The sequence below is a fragment of the Lepisosteus oculatus genome, chromosome 6 (genome assembly GCF_040954835.1).
Source record: "Lepisosteus oculatus isolate fLepOcu1 chromosome 6, fLepOcu1.hap2, whole genome shotgun sequence".
NCBI classification, from domain to species: Eukaryota; Metazoa; Chordata; class Actinopteri; order Semionotiformes; family Lepisosteidae; genus Lepisosteus; species Lepisosteus oculatus.
Window position 1 is genome coordinate 27,082,971 of NC_090701.1, and position 19,857 is coordinate 27,102,827.

Sequence of the window (19,857 nt, forward strand, 5' to 3'; positions counted from 1 at the left end):
CTTCCGTAGCCGGGAGGCAGGGATCGTAACAGTTGAGTGATCTATTGTATATCTTAGTTTTGACTATTTTATTTTATTAATTATTTTAAGGTACTTCTTTGAACAAAAATCATTAACTTCATGTGCTGTGAGGGGGAAAGACAGTGATTTCCAAATTTGTACTATCACACATACTATACATGTCACCAGCCAGTCTTTCTCCTGGCTGCATCACCTCTTCTAATTCTTGTTAATTTTAGCTTTATATATATATATTGGCTTTAAATGTTACTGTTTACTACCTCTAAAAATTATTAGTGCTCTCCTGACTTGAAACTTCTGGTTTTATTTTTAATCACATACTGTAGCAACTCTTCAAAATTGATTTACATCAGTTGTGCTTCTTAAAACCACACAATCTTATAAATTATAACATAGTTTCTTTTTCTTCCTATTTCCACTGTGCTAGGCATTTTCTCTCTGACTCATATATAATCCACTAGCTGTTCTCCAGCATGAACTGAGGTATTTGGTCATTTTTGGTACTTGTTTTCCCTAACTCTTAGTAATGTAGAACTAATGCGCACCAGGAGGGATCCATTTAGGAGAATGTAGGAGCCTTCCCAACTAGCAGATTCATTTATCTGCTCTCCATCATTTATAGTACTGTTTTATTTGTAACATTCTGTAGTATTTTAAATTTGTATACGCAAGGTAATTCTGCATAGAGTTTTAAATAATTGATCAAACAACATTAGGATCAAAACTCCAAACTGGCCAATCACACAATTTATCCCTTTTAAGTATAAAACACAGCATTAAAACATAATGAAGGTGAATACCTGGTAGGTGGTGGAATTACTGTTGTTCTTAAACCTACAAAAATATGAAGATGTATTAACTTGAATATCCTCCGTGTAGTTTATCTGCTTTGCAGAACAATTTGATTTCTTTACTTTTTTTGTTTATTTTTAAAAATGCACATACAAACTGATTATATTAATATATTGCATACAATAACTACTTATTTTCTCAAAAACAAATAATAAGTAATACATTAAATATTATTTTAATATATCCTAATCACAAGCTTTATGTTTCACTGATTTACACATCTACATACTGTAAATATATTTCGTATATATAGATGATTTATACGCAAAACATACAGTACCTTTTGTCAGTATCCAGGGCAATCCTGTCCCTGTTGTAGGAATGCAGTTCTATATTTAAAATTCTCAAGCAAGGCTTGATTAAGCACAGTATTGCATTTACGTTTATTGTACTGGAATCACATTAAATCACTTATATGACCTCACAAAGACAGGATGCTGACCTTTGCCCCAAAGTGTCACGCAGTCCCGATGGCCCAATGTGAAGAGCAATGAAGTGATTAAGAAACAGTGATTCAAGTGAGGCAAAGGCTCGTCTTATCTTCTTGGACTGTCAGGTCGAGAGGGATCTTATACTCTTTCTTCTCTGTGGTGCACCAGTACCAGCCCACGTCTTCTGGGCTCAGTCTTCTCAGAGTCACAGTGAATACTCTCTGTGTTCTGTTGTCCGTAGTTGATACTCTGCTGGATGTATCAGTGCTTTCACCTCTCAGCACCTTGCAGCTTCTCACTTCCATACCTTTACACCACATTTTCACATAGCTTTGGAGAGCAGGGCCATATTCACATGGAACATCTAGCTGTCTCTCCGCTAAGCCTGTCAGGCGATTATTTTGCATAAAGAATCCAAAGGAACCTGAGAACATGTAGTAGAAATTGTTAACGACTGTAACAGACACCTGTGCCATGTCTTTTTCATACAATCCTCTCTTTATCAATGTCATCAGAGTTTATCATCATCCATCAACCCTGAACACATGTAAAGAAAAGTTATTTTATTCAGCACTTTAATTATTGGTACTATTAGTTAGTGTTGTTATTCAAAATTAAGTCTTCATTAAATAAAAATATTTTGAAAACAGCATTTTTTTTATAAAAGCATATTTAGATACGGGTATCCAGGACTACACATGACCACAAGAACAATCAGTCTGCAGTTACAAAGGGAAAATGATGATATTCAATGATCTCCAGACAAACAGAATACAGCTTTTGTTATTTTTAAAAACACCACCTTGCACTTTCTTGAAGCAACTGAACACATTGCAGCAGAAACAGGATTTTCTGTCAAAGGGGATTCCAACTTTTACTGAATTCCTCAAAAACTGTTCAGGAGATTCATAAAAAACAGCTTATTTTCTTTTTTGCAAAGCTTATTGCAAAGGCACTTGGAGGAGAGAGGTGGCCCCATGCTTTACTCTGATGCTGTTTTGATGGGTTCCATTTATACTTTAACTGTAAGCAGAAAACCACCTTTTGTTTTACTATTTAAAGAATATGTCAGAAAGAAAGGACCTATTCAGAAATGACACATAATGAATATATTTGGATTCTGGAATGCATTTAGCAGCTGAGCACAGCAATTAAAGAAATTTTGAGTTTCTTCTATCCCTTTAAAGCGGTTTAATTCACCTGTCTGTACAAATACTACAGTAGACATCAACAAAGCACTCCCCACTTTTTGCTTAACACCAACTCTTTGTGACTTGATATTAAGCAATAGTGTATTCAGAGCAGGCATTGCTGGTCTACTCTTATCATCTGTTATGGTGAGTTTAAGGGCATACCCATCATCTCCTGAATTCTGTATTTCTATAGCACACCAGTACCAGTCTTCATCATCCATCTTCAGCCCCCTCATAGTCACAGTGAACACGTTGGCTTTTGTTGTCTGAAATTAATAATGAGTCAGTGTCTCTTTGTTGAGTTATGCTTTTCTTTAAAATTGAGCAGAAAATCCAGCTCGGCCCCCTGCACCAGTATTTCATATGGTTTCTGTACTTCATATCATAGATGCAGGGGATACTGAGAGATCCTCCCTTCAGGCCAGTGAGTTGTAACCAGCTGAACACTCCTGCACATATAAAAATCAGAGATATAATAAGAGAAAATGTTCAGAAAGAAATCAATTACGTTTTGAAAACCCATTTTATGTAAAACTAAACTAAATCAAAATACACTTATTAGTTCGTGATTAGTTCTTTCCTCACATGCACAATAATGAAATCTACAAAAATACTAGAATGTTTTACATCTGGATTTTTACCTCTTAGTTTCTCTTGTATGAAATAGTGCCTCCTATTTCCTACAGGGATAACAATACTATACTGTAATTCGTCTCACCTGTGTATCGATCTGATCATCAATCCCAGGCAACCTTAATTTGGTCATGTGGAAAGGAGTTACTTTTTCCAAGTGTACCCTCAAAACCCAAATACTGTAGCTTGTTTAAATCATGAAATTACCTACCACTTGTCATCAATAATAAAAAAGATTCATTTGCACTAATATGGCCTTTTAGGGGTTTTGGTGTCCTTCCTGTAACTTAATTGCAGGTGTTTTTGTTAGTTATTGTTTGATTTTGTTTTGAAAAACAAATGAAACACCACAGGCGACCGCATTAGCCGCAGTTTTATTGAATATTGGATAGGAATGGTAAAGAAATTAAAAGTCTGAGATTATAAAGGTAAAATGTAAGGACTCACCCCAGCCCCTGTACATAAACACATGAGCCCCTCCTGGGTGACATTTTACAATTTCTTTTTAAAGACAAAAACTATGTGTGTACTGTATATGAACTTAGTTCTCTTTTCTGTTTTCATGTGCATCTTAATGTTAATCTATTTTTGGTATTCTTCCACAAGCACTCCACTACCACAAGCAAACAAAGAATTTATCATTCTAATTTGTTTGAACTGTCTTTGTTCTTTATTTGAATGACCACCCATGAAATTATTTTAATTTTCAAAGTTTAAATAAAGAATTCTGTTTGACTAGCATTGCCTCCTGTTATATTGTTAAAAAAACAGAACAAAACACTCCACAAACATAAATAATATAAAATAATGCCAATATAAACTGGTTATGCATACAATAATTAGCAATTTCATAAATAAATGTTTACATAAGAAAGTTTTCACACCTTTGTCCAATAATCTGCTTTATTTTGCCATAAAGTACTATTATTGTATTTTACATTTTCATCTCTTTGCTATGATGTAGATCAGAAGAAGATTAACAAGCAGTTTCAGACCAGTTAAGGTACACACACTGTGACTGTGTTTCATGCAGTACTTACAGTACCTGGGAGTGCAGTCAAGAACGCAAGGAGCTTCATTAGTTAAATATTCATACTTCCTACCGAATGAAGGGTGAATCAGAATCATATCACAGCTTAATGATTTTCTACAGCTGTCTGCTTTCTGTGTCTTTCCCACAAGCTGATTAGGATCTGTACAATATATAGGCTCTGCTTTCGTTTCCTGTCAAGAGGTAAGGCACATAACACTATTAAAATACACATACGATTTATGGTCTGAAGAGGAGGCTGTTGGTGTGGTAGAGTCGGCTATATGTTTTTTTTTTAAATAATGACACATTGTGACATTTGCTTAAGGCCTTTTCAAGAAAAAAATTTAAAAAACACAACTGCAGCACAATTCTGGGCAGAGCAACAATTCTACTTATGTAACTGCTGGACACTTTTAAAAATGTTTCTTTATCTTTTTAGGAACCACCGTGTACGACTTTTCACTGTGGTTTAAAACACAATTGTAAAACTTGTATATATAAAAGTATAAATATATAACAATTTATATATTTACAGATATTTAATGTATCTCAGAAAGATGCACTGTGATATCATTTTATGGTTTTCCATTAATTTATTTTTTGTCGTTTTTATTTTCATTAAGAACAAAATAGTGTGTAATAGCACATACATTACAGAGCAAATCCATAACAGATTTTGTGCACTACATTTTCTTGCAAATCCTTTTATAATACAAAAGAGCTTAAAGATCCTTTAAAAACTTGGATTTTGAGACAACAGTAACTACTGAAGTAGTCAACTTAGTTTGTAAGGGAAATGGGAAGCCAGATGGTGTCTGTTCACCTGTGTGGTAGTGAAGATGAAACAAAACCCAGCAAAAATAGCAGTACATGCCCTGCACAAGCTTCAAGATTAAATACCCAAAGGAAAGCTTTCTCTATTTCACCATGGAAAACAGAGCTTGATTTGTGCCTACATTAGGAAACAGTGGAGTGACAGACTTCTGACCTCAGCGTTCTCTCTGGGTGAATGTACTGTGTACTATTCATCCATTTCCTAACAGCTTTTTCCAAAGCAGGGCTGCAGGGCAGCTTGGACATGTCCAGGCAAGGAACGCAAAATATATCACAGATGGGACCCCAGGCCAACACAGGGCACACACTGACACAAACAAGCACATGTGGAACATGCAGCTCCCCCAAGGAGGAACAGGACTGCATGTCACAAGATGGATGTCTTGATGAGCAGGAAGGTCAGAGGAGTATGACTGCACTTCCTCCTTCTCCCCACACAGCAAGAGATCATTGATCTAGGTCAAACGGAAAAGAATGACAAATGACAAAAACTGATTTAAAAAAACCCAGTGTATGTAGTTCAGATGAATTATTTTGTACTTGATCTATTTTTCCTTTCAGCCTACATAGAAGCATGTTTTTGATTCATTCATTGGTGATCTACATGCCATTTAAATTCAATTAAGCAATAATTATGGAAAATATTTTTTTTCTTTTTTCACAGCAGCTTGAGTGTAAAAACTAAAATGTCATTTTTCACTACATGAAATACCTCACTGTTACAAGCACCCCCAGCACCAATTAACTCCAAATTATTCAATCTTCATTCCACACCTTTTCCCCGCAACTATTTAAATCCTCTTCTCACTCCTACCTGCGCTCCGTATTAGGATTTCATCCACCTCCTGAGCTCGCCTCGCCCTCCTTTCCTGAAACCCTCTCTACCTTGTGTGGATCCCCTTAACTACAACTCTTTGGCTTTGGATTTCTCGCTGCCTCTCTCTCGTCTCGCCCTTCTCAGATTTGTTTGCCTGACTACGTTCTCACTACCCGAATTTGACCATGCCTGGAAAAACTGATCACTCTTCTTCGTCACCCGTCTTGGATACTTTATCTTTCAGATCCCATCTTGAGACTGCACAGGGTTTGTAAATAACTAGTCGCTAACAGAATACTGAGCCAAAACAATATAAAACCCACGGGTAAAAAAAACGGCGGCTGTTCAACAACATTTCATCAGACCATTCAGGATTATCTCCCAGGTCACTCCTGTCTCTTACTGTCTGGCTCTTTCCCTGACTCTTAAGATCCACCCCATGTTTTACATTTCCTCCCTCAAACCCTTCTCATGATCACCCTTATCTCCACCAAGAAAGACCCCCCCACACATTATCAACGGGTACCCCGCGTACACAATTAACAAGAACCTGGGTTCTCTGTGGTTTCGCGGTGCTCTACAATATCTTGTGGACTGGGATATGGCCCTGAAAACAAATCCACAATTCCAGAAAGAAACATCCTGGACCATTCCCTTCTCAGGGAGTTCCACCAGAATTTCCCAGACCATCCTTCACGGGCTTCAGGAGCCACCCGTATGGGAGTGGGGGGGGGGGGGCAGCACCAATTAACTCCAAATTATTAAATCTTTATTCCTCACCCTTCCCCGCAACTATTTAAACCCTCTTCTCACTGCTACCTGCTCTCAGTATTAGGATTTCATCCACCTCACAAGCCTCCTTTCCTGAAACCCTCTCTACCTCGTCTGGTTGCCCTCAACTATCACTCTTTGGCTTTGGATTTCTCACTAAGGATAGTAAGGATTTGTTTACTTTACTACATTCTCACTGCCCAGATTTGACCTTGCCTGGAAAAACCGACCACTGTGGAGAGAACAGTTTACTATGCAAAACAGCTGATGGAGAAAACTAAGCATGATGGATCAGATTTCTGCCTTAGTGTGCTGAATCTTCAGAATATACCTCATGATTCTTTTTTAGGATCTTCAGCATAATGTCTCATGTCCAGGTGAACACACAGTTCATTATCTGCAAAGGCATTCATGCTTGTTATTATTATATGATACAAAGAAAATGTAATTCTGCAAGATTTGTTTATGTGCTCCTGACAGCCAGGAGTAGTGCCCAGAAGTTTATGTGTCCTGTGTTTGATTTAGCTACATGAAGTAGAAACAGGGATTTTATCTGACATTTTGCTCATCACTGTAGTGGCAATGCTTGTTAATAAGACAGAATTAAGTGTTGCTGTGCTTTCCTAAATGAGGCCCCGTCTCCCTCTTCATCTCTGTGGTCAACCACAGAGAAACTATTCATGCAGGCTGATTTAAAGATGTTTTCTTTTGATAAGGGACAGCTCCCAAATGGAGGCCGAGTAACCCACATGGGTCTCTGATGCCATTAAACTTTCAGCCAATGAACGAAGTTCCTCCAGGTAAAAACAGGCAACACAGATGGCCTGTAGAGGTCTATTCCGGAAGGAGAATCTCGAAGGAGAATTCCAGGGGTGCGAGACAATTCCAGGGCAGGACGGCCCAGGAGCAGAAAGGCTCCCAAGGGCAGGACATTCTCGCAGCGTGCCTCCTGACCATCCTGAGACTCAGCCCGGACAACCATGTAATGGCCAGTGTGTCCGAGTGCCAGAACTTTCCTTTGTTCTAAGAGTCGAAAGCGGAGGTTGCCACGAGTAACCAAAGGATCCACCTGAGGTTAGCACCAGCAGCAAGCCTCGTGAAAGGAAACTGTGGAAAGCTGAATCAGTATTCAGAACTAGCACTTCATCAGGAACGATGAACGATGAAAACCCACGATGATGAATTCTGAAATTTTCAGGACCTGCACTACAGAACACTTTGCTTCTTTCTAATTAACATAATGTTCTAGATTCCCCTGCATCATAAACTTCAGAGGAAGAATAATATGAGGTTAAACTGCCAACAAACTACATGAAAACTTCCCAACCTGCTGGAATAAATTAACAAGCCCTTACAGAAGTAGGTCTTGGCACATTTTTAGGCCCAATCCCAAATATTTAGACTGAGTGTATGAGGAATATAAGAAACTGTGCTAAATCTGTACTGTTATAACTGTTATTAACTAAGTCTGTTACACAAGATATTCCTTGTATATAGGTATATAAATGATGTATATAAAAAAGCATATAAACCAATCTTTTAAAAGAATTGGTATTTGTATGTTTACTATGTATACATCTGGTAAAATAGCAAGCAAAAGATTGGGGATGTTGAACACTTGTTAATGTTTACACTAAATGAGCTTTGATATATATATATTATTAGAAAGAAAAGTTGAAGGTTGCATGACATCCCATTTTAAAAACTTGTTCAAAAACTGTTTAATAAAATGTTTCTAAAACCTATAACAGTCTTGGGTCTCAAACAACCATGTAACACATGCACATTTTCTCCCATCTCAGCCACTGAACTTTGAAGCTCTTTCAAAATCATTGCGGGGACTCACAGTTAAATCTCTCAACAACTTCCTCCTTTCCCAGCTGCTCAGTTTCAGAAACAGACTGAACTACACTGCAGTATGTCTATTTGGTACAATATGTTTTTCATTTTTTTCAAGATTAGGCAGACTGGGCTCACAGTCATATTTAAAGACTTTGATATTTTGTACCCTTCTCCTGATCTATGCTTTTCTATGACTTTATATGTGACATGCTTTGAATGCTCCTTGTTCCTTTGTCTTCTTGGATGAATCCATCCATTCATTTTCTAACTGGGTTATCCAGTATAGGGCTACAAGGCAAGCAAAGGGTTCAAGGCGGGATACAGCCCAGATGGGTCATCAGTTCATCACAGGGCACACACAAGACAAAACAGGAAACAAATACACTCTCGCACCAGGGCCAATTTTTCCCAGAAGCCATTTAACCCAGTAGACTGCGGGAGGAGCACTTGGCAAAAATCTGTGCAAACACGTAGAAAACACATAAACTCTACAAAGATAGCACCCTCCATCTGGAATTAAATCCAGCATTAAGCCCAGCACCATGAAGCAGCAATGCTAACCACTGTGCCACTGTGTCACCCTCATGACTGAGTGTATTCTTGAAATTCACTATTTAATTGAGGGTCCTTGACAGCAAAAGATGCACTGTATTTATTCGGAAATCACGTAAAGCACTATTATTACACACAGAGGCCACTCAACTAATTGTGCACCTAAAATAGTTTAGGTTTGCTGCAGCAAAATGCAGTCATGACTTTTACATTTTTCTTTCATATTATTGACTTACTTCTTTTGAGTATGTGGAGCAGGTTGTGTTTATAACAAATATTATTTACTTCTTCAAAAAAATGAAAGCTTTAAAGAAACAAAATAGAAGAACTATGAAAGGGCGTTGTGCAATGACATAAGCTTCAGTTTCTTGTGTTAAGATAAAATAATATAAATATATTTGTTTACAATAAGGGGGTCTTGAAAGGCTTCTCTGTTAATAAGGGTGATGTAACAAATATGTGATATTGCACACTCTTTTCTATAAAAATGTTAAGTATATACAGTATGACATTTATATTCATGGTGTTCTTTTTAAATAAAAAATAAATTAACCACTTAATGTTTCTACATTACAAAAGAGGGTGTTGTAAGATCATACAGATCAAGGTGAGACTGTCTGAGTCTAATATTTGTTTGCTTTTAAAACTTGTGTTTTTTTATCTAACAATCATATTTTAGATAAGATTAGCCTTTTTTAGAAGTGACTGCCTGTCCTCTTTCAGTGTTCAGATTGTTATCAGCTTGTTTTCTTTAAGATTAGTCTTGCACACTTTGGTGTCACCATGGCACCAGGGTCTTTCCTGTATGACATCACAGACCTATCATCATAATTCCTAACAAGAAAAGGCAGTTCTCAGCAAATGAGCTGTGAATAAGCAAGTGAAGAGAAATACATCTGCATGTCTGATTTCATTGTTGAGGGCTTTGTGAAATTTAGAATAAAGCCACAAAAACATGTACGGCCAGAAAATGTCAGACAACAATAATTTGCAACCTTCATTGATTTTGTGTCTTTTTTACTTTATGCTGTACATGTATGTTTTGCCCATATACTGTATATGGGCTTTTCAGCATAGCTTTAATCATAAAGTGCTCCAAAAATAATATTTGCTTTTCCTTATTTTTTACATTTCTAACAAAAGACATTTTCAAAAGAAAACATTAAAAGCCTTTGAAACGTCTAATTTATTTTATATTGCAAAAACGATCAAAAGTATTTTCTGTTTTATTTTCTGCTTTTTCTTTCAGCTTAAAGGAGGTTATGCTCATAAAAAGGCAAGGTAGACACATTCTCACATTGGTTGTGATCAAAGGAATGTCTGGAAGATTAAGAGTTTCACAGTGTTGGTTGATAGTTGGATTTAGTATAGTAGATGTGCAGTGCTGTAGTTTTCCATTGTGAGTTTTTAATGTGCGCAGACTCCTTGACCCAGTTATTGAGGTGGGGGTCTGTCACTATTACAGTATATTTGATTACAACAACGTAAATGACTAGAAGACTGAATGACTATCACTATCACCTGCTATGAGGTGTTTGATCACTGGTCTCACAGAGGAAAGAAAGTATATGAGTCTGCTTTATTAACTGAACATCTGATGTTTCTGTGCAGCAGTTTGTGTAGGACAGAGAATGGCAAGATAACTGAGTCTAAACCCAAATTGTCAAAGAATAATGAGTTTATTTATAAGTAAAGCAATGAAAAGAATTTTAAACACCAAACGGTCCATGTAATATTTAAATTATATTGCTGGAAGGAGTATGCATGTTTTGCCAATAATTGGAAGTAACAGGTTTCAGTATGTTTTTGTTTCTAAGATCTGTATTTTTTTCTGTCTGTGTCTTTTATATTATATTCAGCTATATTTGGTATGAGGAATGCTATGCTCCTTTAACCACCTAAGAAATTCATTCAGCACACAGACCCCAGGAATCACTAATTCAAGTTCAACATGTTGTTAGGCAGCTAGGACTGAGATTCCACAGTAACAGCCCCTGGGACTAGTCTGTGAGATCTGCATTGCTCAGCAGAGCTCTGTTAACAATTAACTGAATAGCACACAGTAAAGTATGTAGAAATGGCAAATGGCTCCACACTGGGCATCCTGAAGCAGATCATGTATTGAATTCCCCACCCATCTAGCCATCCTCCTAGTGAAAAAACTATTATCTTTTTGGTGTAACACTCAGCAAGTACAACTTACTGTATGTGGATAATAAAAAAAACTATTCAATTCAATCTCCAATACAGAATTGCTCTTCCCCCTATGTTCTTTACCATGCAATCTAGGACTGTATATACGGTGTTGATGTTTGTGAATCTGGATCAAAACCTTAGCCATCTGTAGCTAATTCTCTTGAAACTTCATGGACATGTAAACATTGTTCTCTTGGTTCTCCCTGCTCAAGCTCTGCTGAAGCTCCACAGGATGCTGCAGGAGAAGAAAAAATCAAACAATCAATTTTACATAATCTGTTAAACTTGTCATGTGTGACCAGTTCCACGTCATTTTAGTGATGTCCATTAATTTTTTAAATCTTAATGTGTGGTGTTGCCAGTTCATTTTCAAGACACAATTTGTTAATTTGATTTTGTTTTAAGCCATTAATTTGTAAACAGTGTGAAAAGACAGGCCAGCAGACAGGCATACAGACAGAAAGACAGACAGACAACAGGCAGGCATGCAGACAGACAGACAGATAGACAACAGGCAGGCAGGCAGGCAGCCAGACAGAAAGATAGGCAACAGGCAAGCAGGTAGACAGACAGACAGATCATTCAGTACTTTGGGTGGGCTCCTCATGGGGCTCATGATAACATAGACATTTTCTGGACTGTCTCTTGCTGGTCCCTAAGAGATTAAAGATATGAAAGTATCACCTATTTCTGTTCATTGTAAAATTTTTCATCCTTACTACATTTCTAAACATTGCAAACAACTAGTGCAACCTTACTTTTAATCAAGAGAAACATGTATACTCTCAATATAGTTGTAATAATATTCAACCTAATAAGTTAATTATAAAAACATCATACACCTGCATTCAACAAAAGAAGTATATATTCCTTTTCAAAAGAAGTATATGTGGACAACCTGCCTTAAATCAATCCAATAATGTTTAAGAGAGGGAATGAAGATGTATGGTGTTTTATAACCAAGTAGAAAAATGACTCTTATCAGTGACCTTTCTGTTGTGCTGAAGTTAATCATTTCAAGGTAGATCAAAAAGAGCTTGCACCGGTAATAACACAAAAAAAAAGCAATGCCAGAGTGTCCGTTTTCTAATTTATTGAGGTCTTCATTAATCAGTTAAAATATTGGGACTGTCAATGGGTCTCCACATTATTCAAAGTATAAACAAAGTCAACCCAAAACATGACACTGAACCACATCTCTCCAAATGTTGTGCACATTAAATGCTCTATTCTCCTTTCAGTGTACTGTAGGACTAGGTTTCAAAACCAAATTGAAATGTATTATCAAATACAGCTTACTATACAAAAAAATAAGTATCGTTTTTCATATTTTTATTTGATATTATTTAAAATGTCTGAGTGTAAAATCAAGTATTATGTACAATCATGTATATATATAAAGTCAAAAGGTATTATCATTGTGTAATTGACAGGACATCTCGCTATTGAGCTCAAAAGATCTTACCTTATTTGCCATGCTGCTGCCATTTCCTACTCCTGCAGACTTGGCTTTCCTTCCTCCTGAAATATCGAAAGATGAAACTATAACTCATTGCAGAAAAATTATTTGTGTTTGTTTGAAGAAGTTTGTTAAGAGATCCATCTATGCATTCATTTTTTATCTGCTTCATCCAATTTAGGATTGCCGGGGAGCCAGAACCTGTCCCAGCAAGCAACAGGTGCAAGGTGGAGTATACCCTTGATGGGGCACCAGCCTATTACACTGCACTCACTAACACAAACACATACACTCCACACACACCCACACAATTAACACCATGGCTAATTTTCCCAGAAGCCAAAAAAACCTAACAGCATGTCTTCAAACTGTAGGAGGAAACCAGAGCACCCAGACAATACTTATGCAGACACATACAAAAGCCCCCCAGGGATAGCACCCCAGGAATTAAACACAGGGCCCCAGCGCTGCAAGGTAAAAATACTATGCGCTGTGCCAGTGAATGGTTAAAATGAATAACATGTTTATTAAAGATAATAGTTACAGCTACATGACCTGAGAAATCAAATATGTTAATTACAGTAAAAGAGGCAAAATACATAATACATACTTACAGTATTTATCACACTTAACGATAACAGTAAATAACACTTACAGTATAGATGTAAAAAGGACCAAAATGACAAATAAAGGCACTGATTCATTTGACATATTTATTTCATGCTCTCAACTTTTATCTCTTTTATGTATGACTTCATGTTCATGGTCTCATGGCCAGTACATAATTTTCACATGCGCATAACATATTATCTTCGTACCATATATAATTATCACAATTACCTACTATATGACCTACTATCTCATGGCCACAGCATATCTATTAATTAATATTTAAGTGCAGATATTAGCTAAATGAATTTGGTTAAATTGAAATGACTAAAATTAACATTGGTATTCTATCGTACACTTTTGAGTTATTTGTGTCCATAATGTTTTTTTTTAAAGATTGCCCATTCAGGTCTATGACTAGCCATCCCAACTTTATAATATCTTTGTAAATTTTAACATGGAGCACTGTTTCACAGCTTCAGGATTAAAGTTACAAGCCCAGTTTCTACTACCTCCTAAAACACTGATTACATTAATTGGGTTTTTATAAACTGTTCCTTGTGTTCCTTATGTGACTTTAGACCAGTGTGTGACCCTAAAAAAACTGTAATTTTGAATATACAAGGGGCAACCACAGAGATAAACCACTGGGCCACCTAACAGATTACACATCTTCTGAAAATGACAAAGGAGGCAAAATCAGAGGACATTTGTTTAATGTGATTGTATGTTTAATTAAGCTTGTCATCTTCCAAAACAAAAATTCAGATGTTCTTGCCTCTCCAAGTGACAACTTCTCTAAATAACATGCAGTATTTCTATTCTTTGTACTATTTGTCTAGAAGGCCTTAAAGTTCAACAGTTCAAACTCAAATTATGTCACAGTCTCACTGTGACTGGAATTCCCTAAATCATGGTGCAGACCTGACAAAACACTGCTCACCAAGGTGTTCTTGACCTGCCATGGAAGAGTAACAACTGGGGATTCGTGGGTCTTTATGAGCTAATGTTTTCAGCGAGAGATGCATTGCTTCTCTACTCAGTGCTCGCTTTCCTAAAACTCAATGTAGAGGTCACAGTGTGTCAGATGTTGAGTGATTTGTTAGTACAAGATGGTGGACTCTGTCCACTCAAAAGTAAGAGAAAAACATGTATTGCAGCTTAACCAGAAAGTTTATGATTATTATTTTATAATATTACAATGTGATCACATATTATTTCTGTCAACATGTTTTGCCAAACATCAATTGGAAGTGTAAGAGGGCAGCTGCTTTTGTGAGGGGAATCTCCATGGTTCTGGTGTCTAGACTCATATAAGGGGTTATTTGGTTGATGAGGTTGTGACAGAGATTAGTGTGGATGTGTGCACGTGAGTTAACTTCACACATATGCATGTGGAAGCAAATCTCTGATGTACAGCAAATTTTCTTAACTGTAGTAACTTTATTACAGGAAGGTATATTAAATTTAAATTATAGGGTGACACAAACAACATTGGTGTCACTGTCAGGCGGGAAGTGTGGGAAATATGCCAATTTATAATGTATATAATTGTATAATTAGAAATTCATACAATTTATTGAAAGCCACATCTCACCTTAGAAAGAATGAATGCATTTAAGAAAGCCTGCTATATAATAATAACCCACTGTATGTGATCAGCTACTCAATAAGACAGAAGTGAGAGAAAAAGACCTTCATATTGGAAAACATTGAACTTACCTTCTGCATTCGTCCGTGTTTTCAAAATTAAAATAAGGGCAGGAACAAGAACAGCAAGGGTCACTCCAACAGTCACTAAGAGAATCATAAAATCTACCCTGGGAGTAAAAGACATACAGTGTGGTCATTCAAATCAAGGAAGGTGCCATTAATGCGAATCTTTTAGCTTCTGCCTTATAATGGGAGAAGGTTGATTAAGGTTTGAATTTTGTCAGTTTAGCTTGTCGCAGCTCTTCTTCTTAGTTTAATTTGTCAATTTTACTTAAAAGCCACTGTAGTTTTATAACTATATATAGGTGATGTTGGCATGGATGTTAATAGGGTAAACCCTTATAGGGTTAATAGGGTGTTGGGCCACCACAAGCCACCAGAACAGCTTTAATGTCCCTTGGTAAAGATTCTACGGTGTCTGAATCTATTGCTAGGATGCAACACCATTCTTTCATGAGAAATTCCATTGTTTGGTGTTTTGTTGAGGGTGGTGGAAAACGTGGTGTTATGCTTCCACCTCCTCACCAGCAGAGGGCGTTAAAAGCACTGGTTGCTGGCCAAGTTGTGTCCAGAGTCCCAGAGTGTCCAGAAAAGCGGTATATAAGTGCAATTATTATTATTATTATTATTATTATTATTATTATTATTATTATTATTATTATTATTATTATTATTATTATTAAGAATTCGCTACAATATCTCTTTTGATTTTAATTTTATTTTATAGTAGAACACCTCAAAATTATGCACTATTAAATTGTTTTTATTTGCCTGAGTGCACTAGTTATACTGCTGCCAACTGTAGCAGTGAATTACCACTTTGGTGTTTGAAATTTAGAAATTTAGATATACTTTACTTCTTTTCTTCATAACAATCAATTTTATAATTTTCAAGAATCAAAATGAAGAATCTGTTACCTGGTACTGGGATTCAGTTCAACACTGGGAATGTCAGGCAAGCCCATAACTGCAGAAAAAATAATATGAGCTATTCGGATATTTCAACACTCTTAAACACTATGAAAGGCAAATAGCACTGACAACTTCATAAAAAAGGCTACAAAAATAAAAAATCAAAAGAACATGCAGCCTGTTTGGTGTTGAAGGATCTCATTCAGGCATTTCTTGAAAAAAGTCAGGGTATCAGCTTGAACAACATTACTGGTTATCTTGTTCTATACAACTAATGCATCTTTAAAGGTGTGAGAGTAACACTTTGTAGCTCTCCTAGATGTGTTTACTGTAAGTTACTTTTACATTTTCTTCTGAAAATGGACTCTCTCTCTCATCCTACCATTAATCCCACATCAGCAGGGTCTGCTTGTCCATTTGGTGGTTTGAACCAAATCTTTGAGCTGACGTTGCCATTAACTGCGACCGAGAATACTTAAAACAGCGTGTTGCTCTGAATATATTAAATCAAGGGTTTTAAAGTCTCATAATTCATAGCACAATATTCAAGTAAACCAAAATACTTTTTACAATCCTAATTATAAGAAAGGAACAAGTATGTATAACTCTGTTACCTGCTGTAGAATTGTTACCATTGTTAAAACAGGAATACAGGAACATCTTACACAGGTACAATTCTGGATCCATGCTTGAGGTTAAAATGCTCGTGGCATTTTTGTTCTTTTGCATCAGAATCTCACAAGCATTTGGAGTTTTTCCTACACAACAGTATTCAATGGTCTCCAACACGTAAGATGTGTAGTAGCAGGGTACAGTGACAGAGCCTCCTTTCTGTACTGGTTTGTACTGGCTCAGCATATGGCTGGAGAAACCTGCAGTTACAGAAACACATTATTATAAAATACAGCCCCCTCATGAGCCTAGTGATTTTAAGCTCCTACAATTCAACAACACCTGTACAGTATGACCTTAAATTTTGTAAGTGAAATGTCACTGCTTTCAGCTTCTGTTAAGCAAAAAGGGTGCCTACTCATTTCACAACAAAGCAGAAGATTCCTGTGGCTGTACTGTAAATTGGAAACTGTCTTCCCAGTAGATCCACACTATATACTGTGGAACTTTATGTTTATTTTCCAAGATATCCATTAAAGTCAGAACAAAATCTAAAAATAAAATGTATTATGTTTAAAGTAAGAACATCAAAGTAAAGGTGGCAGCTTTGAATGTGTTTGTCCCAATTTATTCACCTTATGTCGTCCAAATGTAACTACTGTTCCTGACATGTTTTTTCAGTGAGTTCTTCATTCTCATCTGAGCCATCCTGTCATATTTTTGTTAGTCTCTTCCAATTTGTTATCATATTCAGATTCCTCTGAAATCTCTCGTAATACTAGGAAGGCATTTTGTTCAGTCACGTCTTCTCTTAATTCATTCTTTTTTACAAAAAGAAGGACCGAACACTACTGTTTAAAAGCATTGATGTGCTAAAATGGTTTATTTATCACCCATGATCCTTGACGGCACAAACGGTATTTAAACATGTATTTAGGAATACATTTATTCGTTCACTTCTTTAAAAAAGCATACAGTTTTACCTGAACAATAATGTATTTAAATTGTACATCAAGATTCATATTCTTCATGGGTTTTAACCTTGCTTTTTTGGGATGTTGGGATTTGGCTTGAAAGCACCCGTGTAAAAATAATTAAAAAGTGTCCAGATAACAATGCAGGTAGATTTATAAGAATGGTAATTATTTATTTGTTAACTAGGAATCGAGTCAAAGAAAACGTCTACAAGTTCATCTGCTGAAAACGTGAAAAGTAAATCTCTTAAAGAAAAGTATTATTGAAATTGAAATTAAATATTTATACTTGTAAAAACATAAGTCAAATATTTAATTAAATGTATGCAGTATAATTGAGAAGAGGGGGTAAAAGTGAATTATAGGAAAATGCAATATGTGAAAACAAATGTGCTGTACAGCATGAGATAATCTGATGCTGATTTATGTTAGCTGCTGCCAAATATTAGTAATGTGCTATAACATTTTAGCTGATTCATTACTAAGGATTTTTAAAAACATTAGTACAGCATACATTGAAGAAAAGATATGTATTTAGTTTATGGGTATCACTTAATTTCCCTTTACTCTTAGAAGGAGTAAATAATGTCCCCTGGGTAGAAAAACTATGTAACAGGATGAGAGTCTGACACCATCTGGTAAAAGGAACAATTTATATTTCTGAAAAGTAGATAAAGCTTCATATGTCTATAAAATAACACACCAAGCTATGAGAAACATCTTACTTTGGAAGAAAGCCAACAGGAGAAGACCAATCATTTTCAAGGTGAAGAGAGTCTATCCGCAGTGAATAATTCTGAATGAAACACCACAAACAAGAATAAGATCTCCTCAAGGATTTCTCACTTTGTTTATTTGACATTGTACTACAGAAAACCACAGCTACTGCTGCAGTTTCCTTTTCTGTTTCGAAATTTTAAATGACTCAGTGGAATTTACTTGATGTTGTTAATGTTTTCTTTAAATTTTAGCTTGGCAAAAAAATGTAAATGACAATGGCAGAAACCTTTTTCTTTCAAATTTTCTTTTTTTTATTTTTTTGGCAGCAGGTGGGACCCAGTAGACAATAATAATCCCTCTGTTGATTTATGTTCCCAGAACATAATCTCATTGTTGTCAATGTGACAGTTTTAAAGTAAACTATGAGATTAAAAATCTAATCAAATCCATTGTGTGTCCTTAGTAAATCCATAAACTTAAATGGTGAATCAGTGATCTAGGGAGTTTCAATGCAGAAAGCAATTTCGAACAGTTAAATAAATAGGCTGAATTTATTTTACAAACCGTCATAGTACTAAACAAGAGGTCTTTTGGCACTATTAATTCTTCATAGTCCTTCATAGTTATAGAAATGGCTGCAGTTCTATTTGAATGTTTTTGTGTGTTTTTAGTTATATTAATTTAGTAATGTTTTTGTATATAAATACAGTACAATATACAGTACATTGCTATAAACAGATTACCAAAATATTAAAAAAGAGTTTGTTCCACAGTAATCCATCCATAGAACTGTGAATGGCCTAGTACATTAATTAAAAAATAATCAAGGTTTGTTTTCTTCAGAGGGAAGCCAGAGCCTCTGGTTAACTGCTACAGACGACAGATGACCTGCCTAATATTGTTACCCAAGACACCATTAAAGAAATTTATGAATTCATTTATTACTGTACAATTATACATGTATTTTCTGTACAAAATATACAATTTGTATGTACAAAAACATAAGGGTTCATAGGGAGTGGGTGACTGTTAAAAACTGAAAGCGCAGTTCAGGCTGTAAGACACTACTGAACCACTACCCCAATGCTCTGCAGAGTTGTGCCATCTATTGTATTTCCTGTATCCCCGGGATATTAGTTAGTATGCAGTGCTGTCAGTGCCATAATATCTTTAATCACTGCTGGAAACAGACTAACAATTAAGGGTAATCTCTAGTTTTTGGTAAAATAGTATACTGATAGAAAAAAGAAACGCAACACCTCCCCCTCCACACCCTGGCCCTCTCATCTGCATGGAACAGGCTGAAGAGTGACTAATCCGTGAAGAGGATCTGATGACACTGTTGACGAGTCCATCGCAGCCTCTGTCTTGCCCAAGTCAGTCAGGTGTGACGTCTAGGAGGTGTGAGCAGAGGGCCTCTGACAGGTCGCCTTGCTCTAAGGCCAGCAGCATGGAGCCTCACTGTTCTGTCACTGATGGGCATTGTGTCTGCCAGCAGTTTCAGCAGTAGTACAGGTGGCGGATCTGAAACGATCTCTCAGATGGACCAGTCTGATGTGTCGATCCAGCTCTGGTGTGGTCACTCGAGGGCGACGGGATCTTGGACGGTCATCTGTACTGCCAGTCTACTAATACGTTCTCTGCAGTCGGGACACAGTGGAGCTGATGAATTCATCAGGCATT

At 36.4% G+C, this 19,857-nt stretch overlaps 2 protein-coding genes across 2 annotated transcripts; both read right to left on the minus strand.

Annotated features, from left to right (window-relative positions):
• Positions 1–1,260: 1,260 nt before the first annotated feature.
• LOC102686148 (polymeric immunoglobulin receptor-like) lies at positions 1,261–4,287 on the minus strand. Its single transcript, XM_069190833.1, has 3 exons — positions 4,176–4,287; positions 2,714–2,946; positions 1,261–1,822 (listed from the first exon to the last, which is right to left on the minus strand). Exons 1-3 carry the CDS (start codon positions 4,207–4,209, stop codon positions 1,388–1,390), a joined length of 702 nt encoding a protein of 233 aa, XP_069046934.1. The 5' UTR covers positions 4,210–4,287; the 3' UTR covers positions 1,261–1,387.
• A 6,358-nt stretch (positions 4,288–10,645) lies between these two features.
• LOC138239352 (uncharacterized) lies at positions 10,646–18,302 on the minus strand. The gene is made up of 7 exons (XM_069190809.1): positions 18,180–18,302; positions 16,483–16,740; positions 15,875–15,923; positions 14,966–15,063; positions 12,641–12,696; positions 11,765–11,830; positions 10,646–11,410 (listed from the first exon to the last, which is right to left on the minus strand). Exons 1-7 carry the CDS (start codon positions 18,211–18,213, stop codon positions 11,327–11,329), a joined length of 645 nt encoding a protein of 214 aa, XP_069046910.1. The 5' UTR covers positions 18,214–18,302; the 3' UTR covers positions 10,646–11,326.
• Between the last annotated feature and the right edge of the window lie 1,555 nt (positions 18,303–19,857).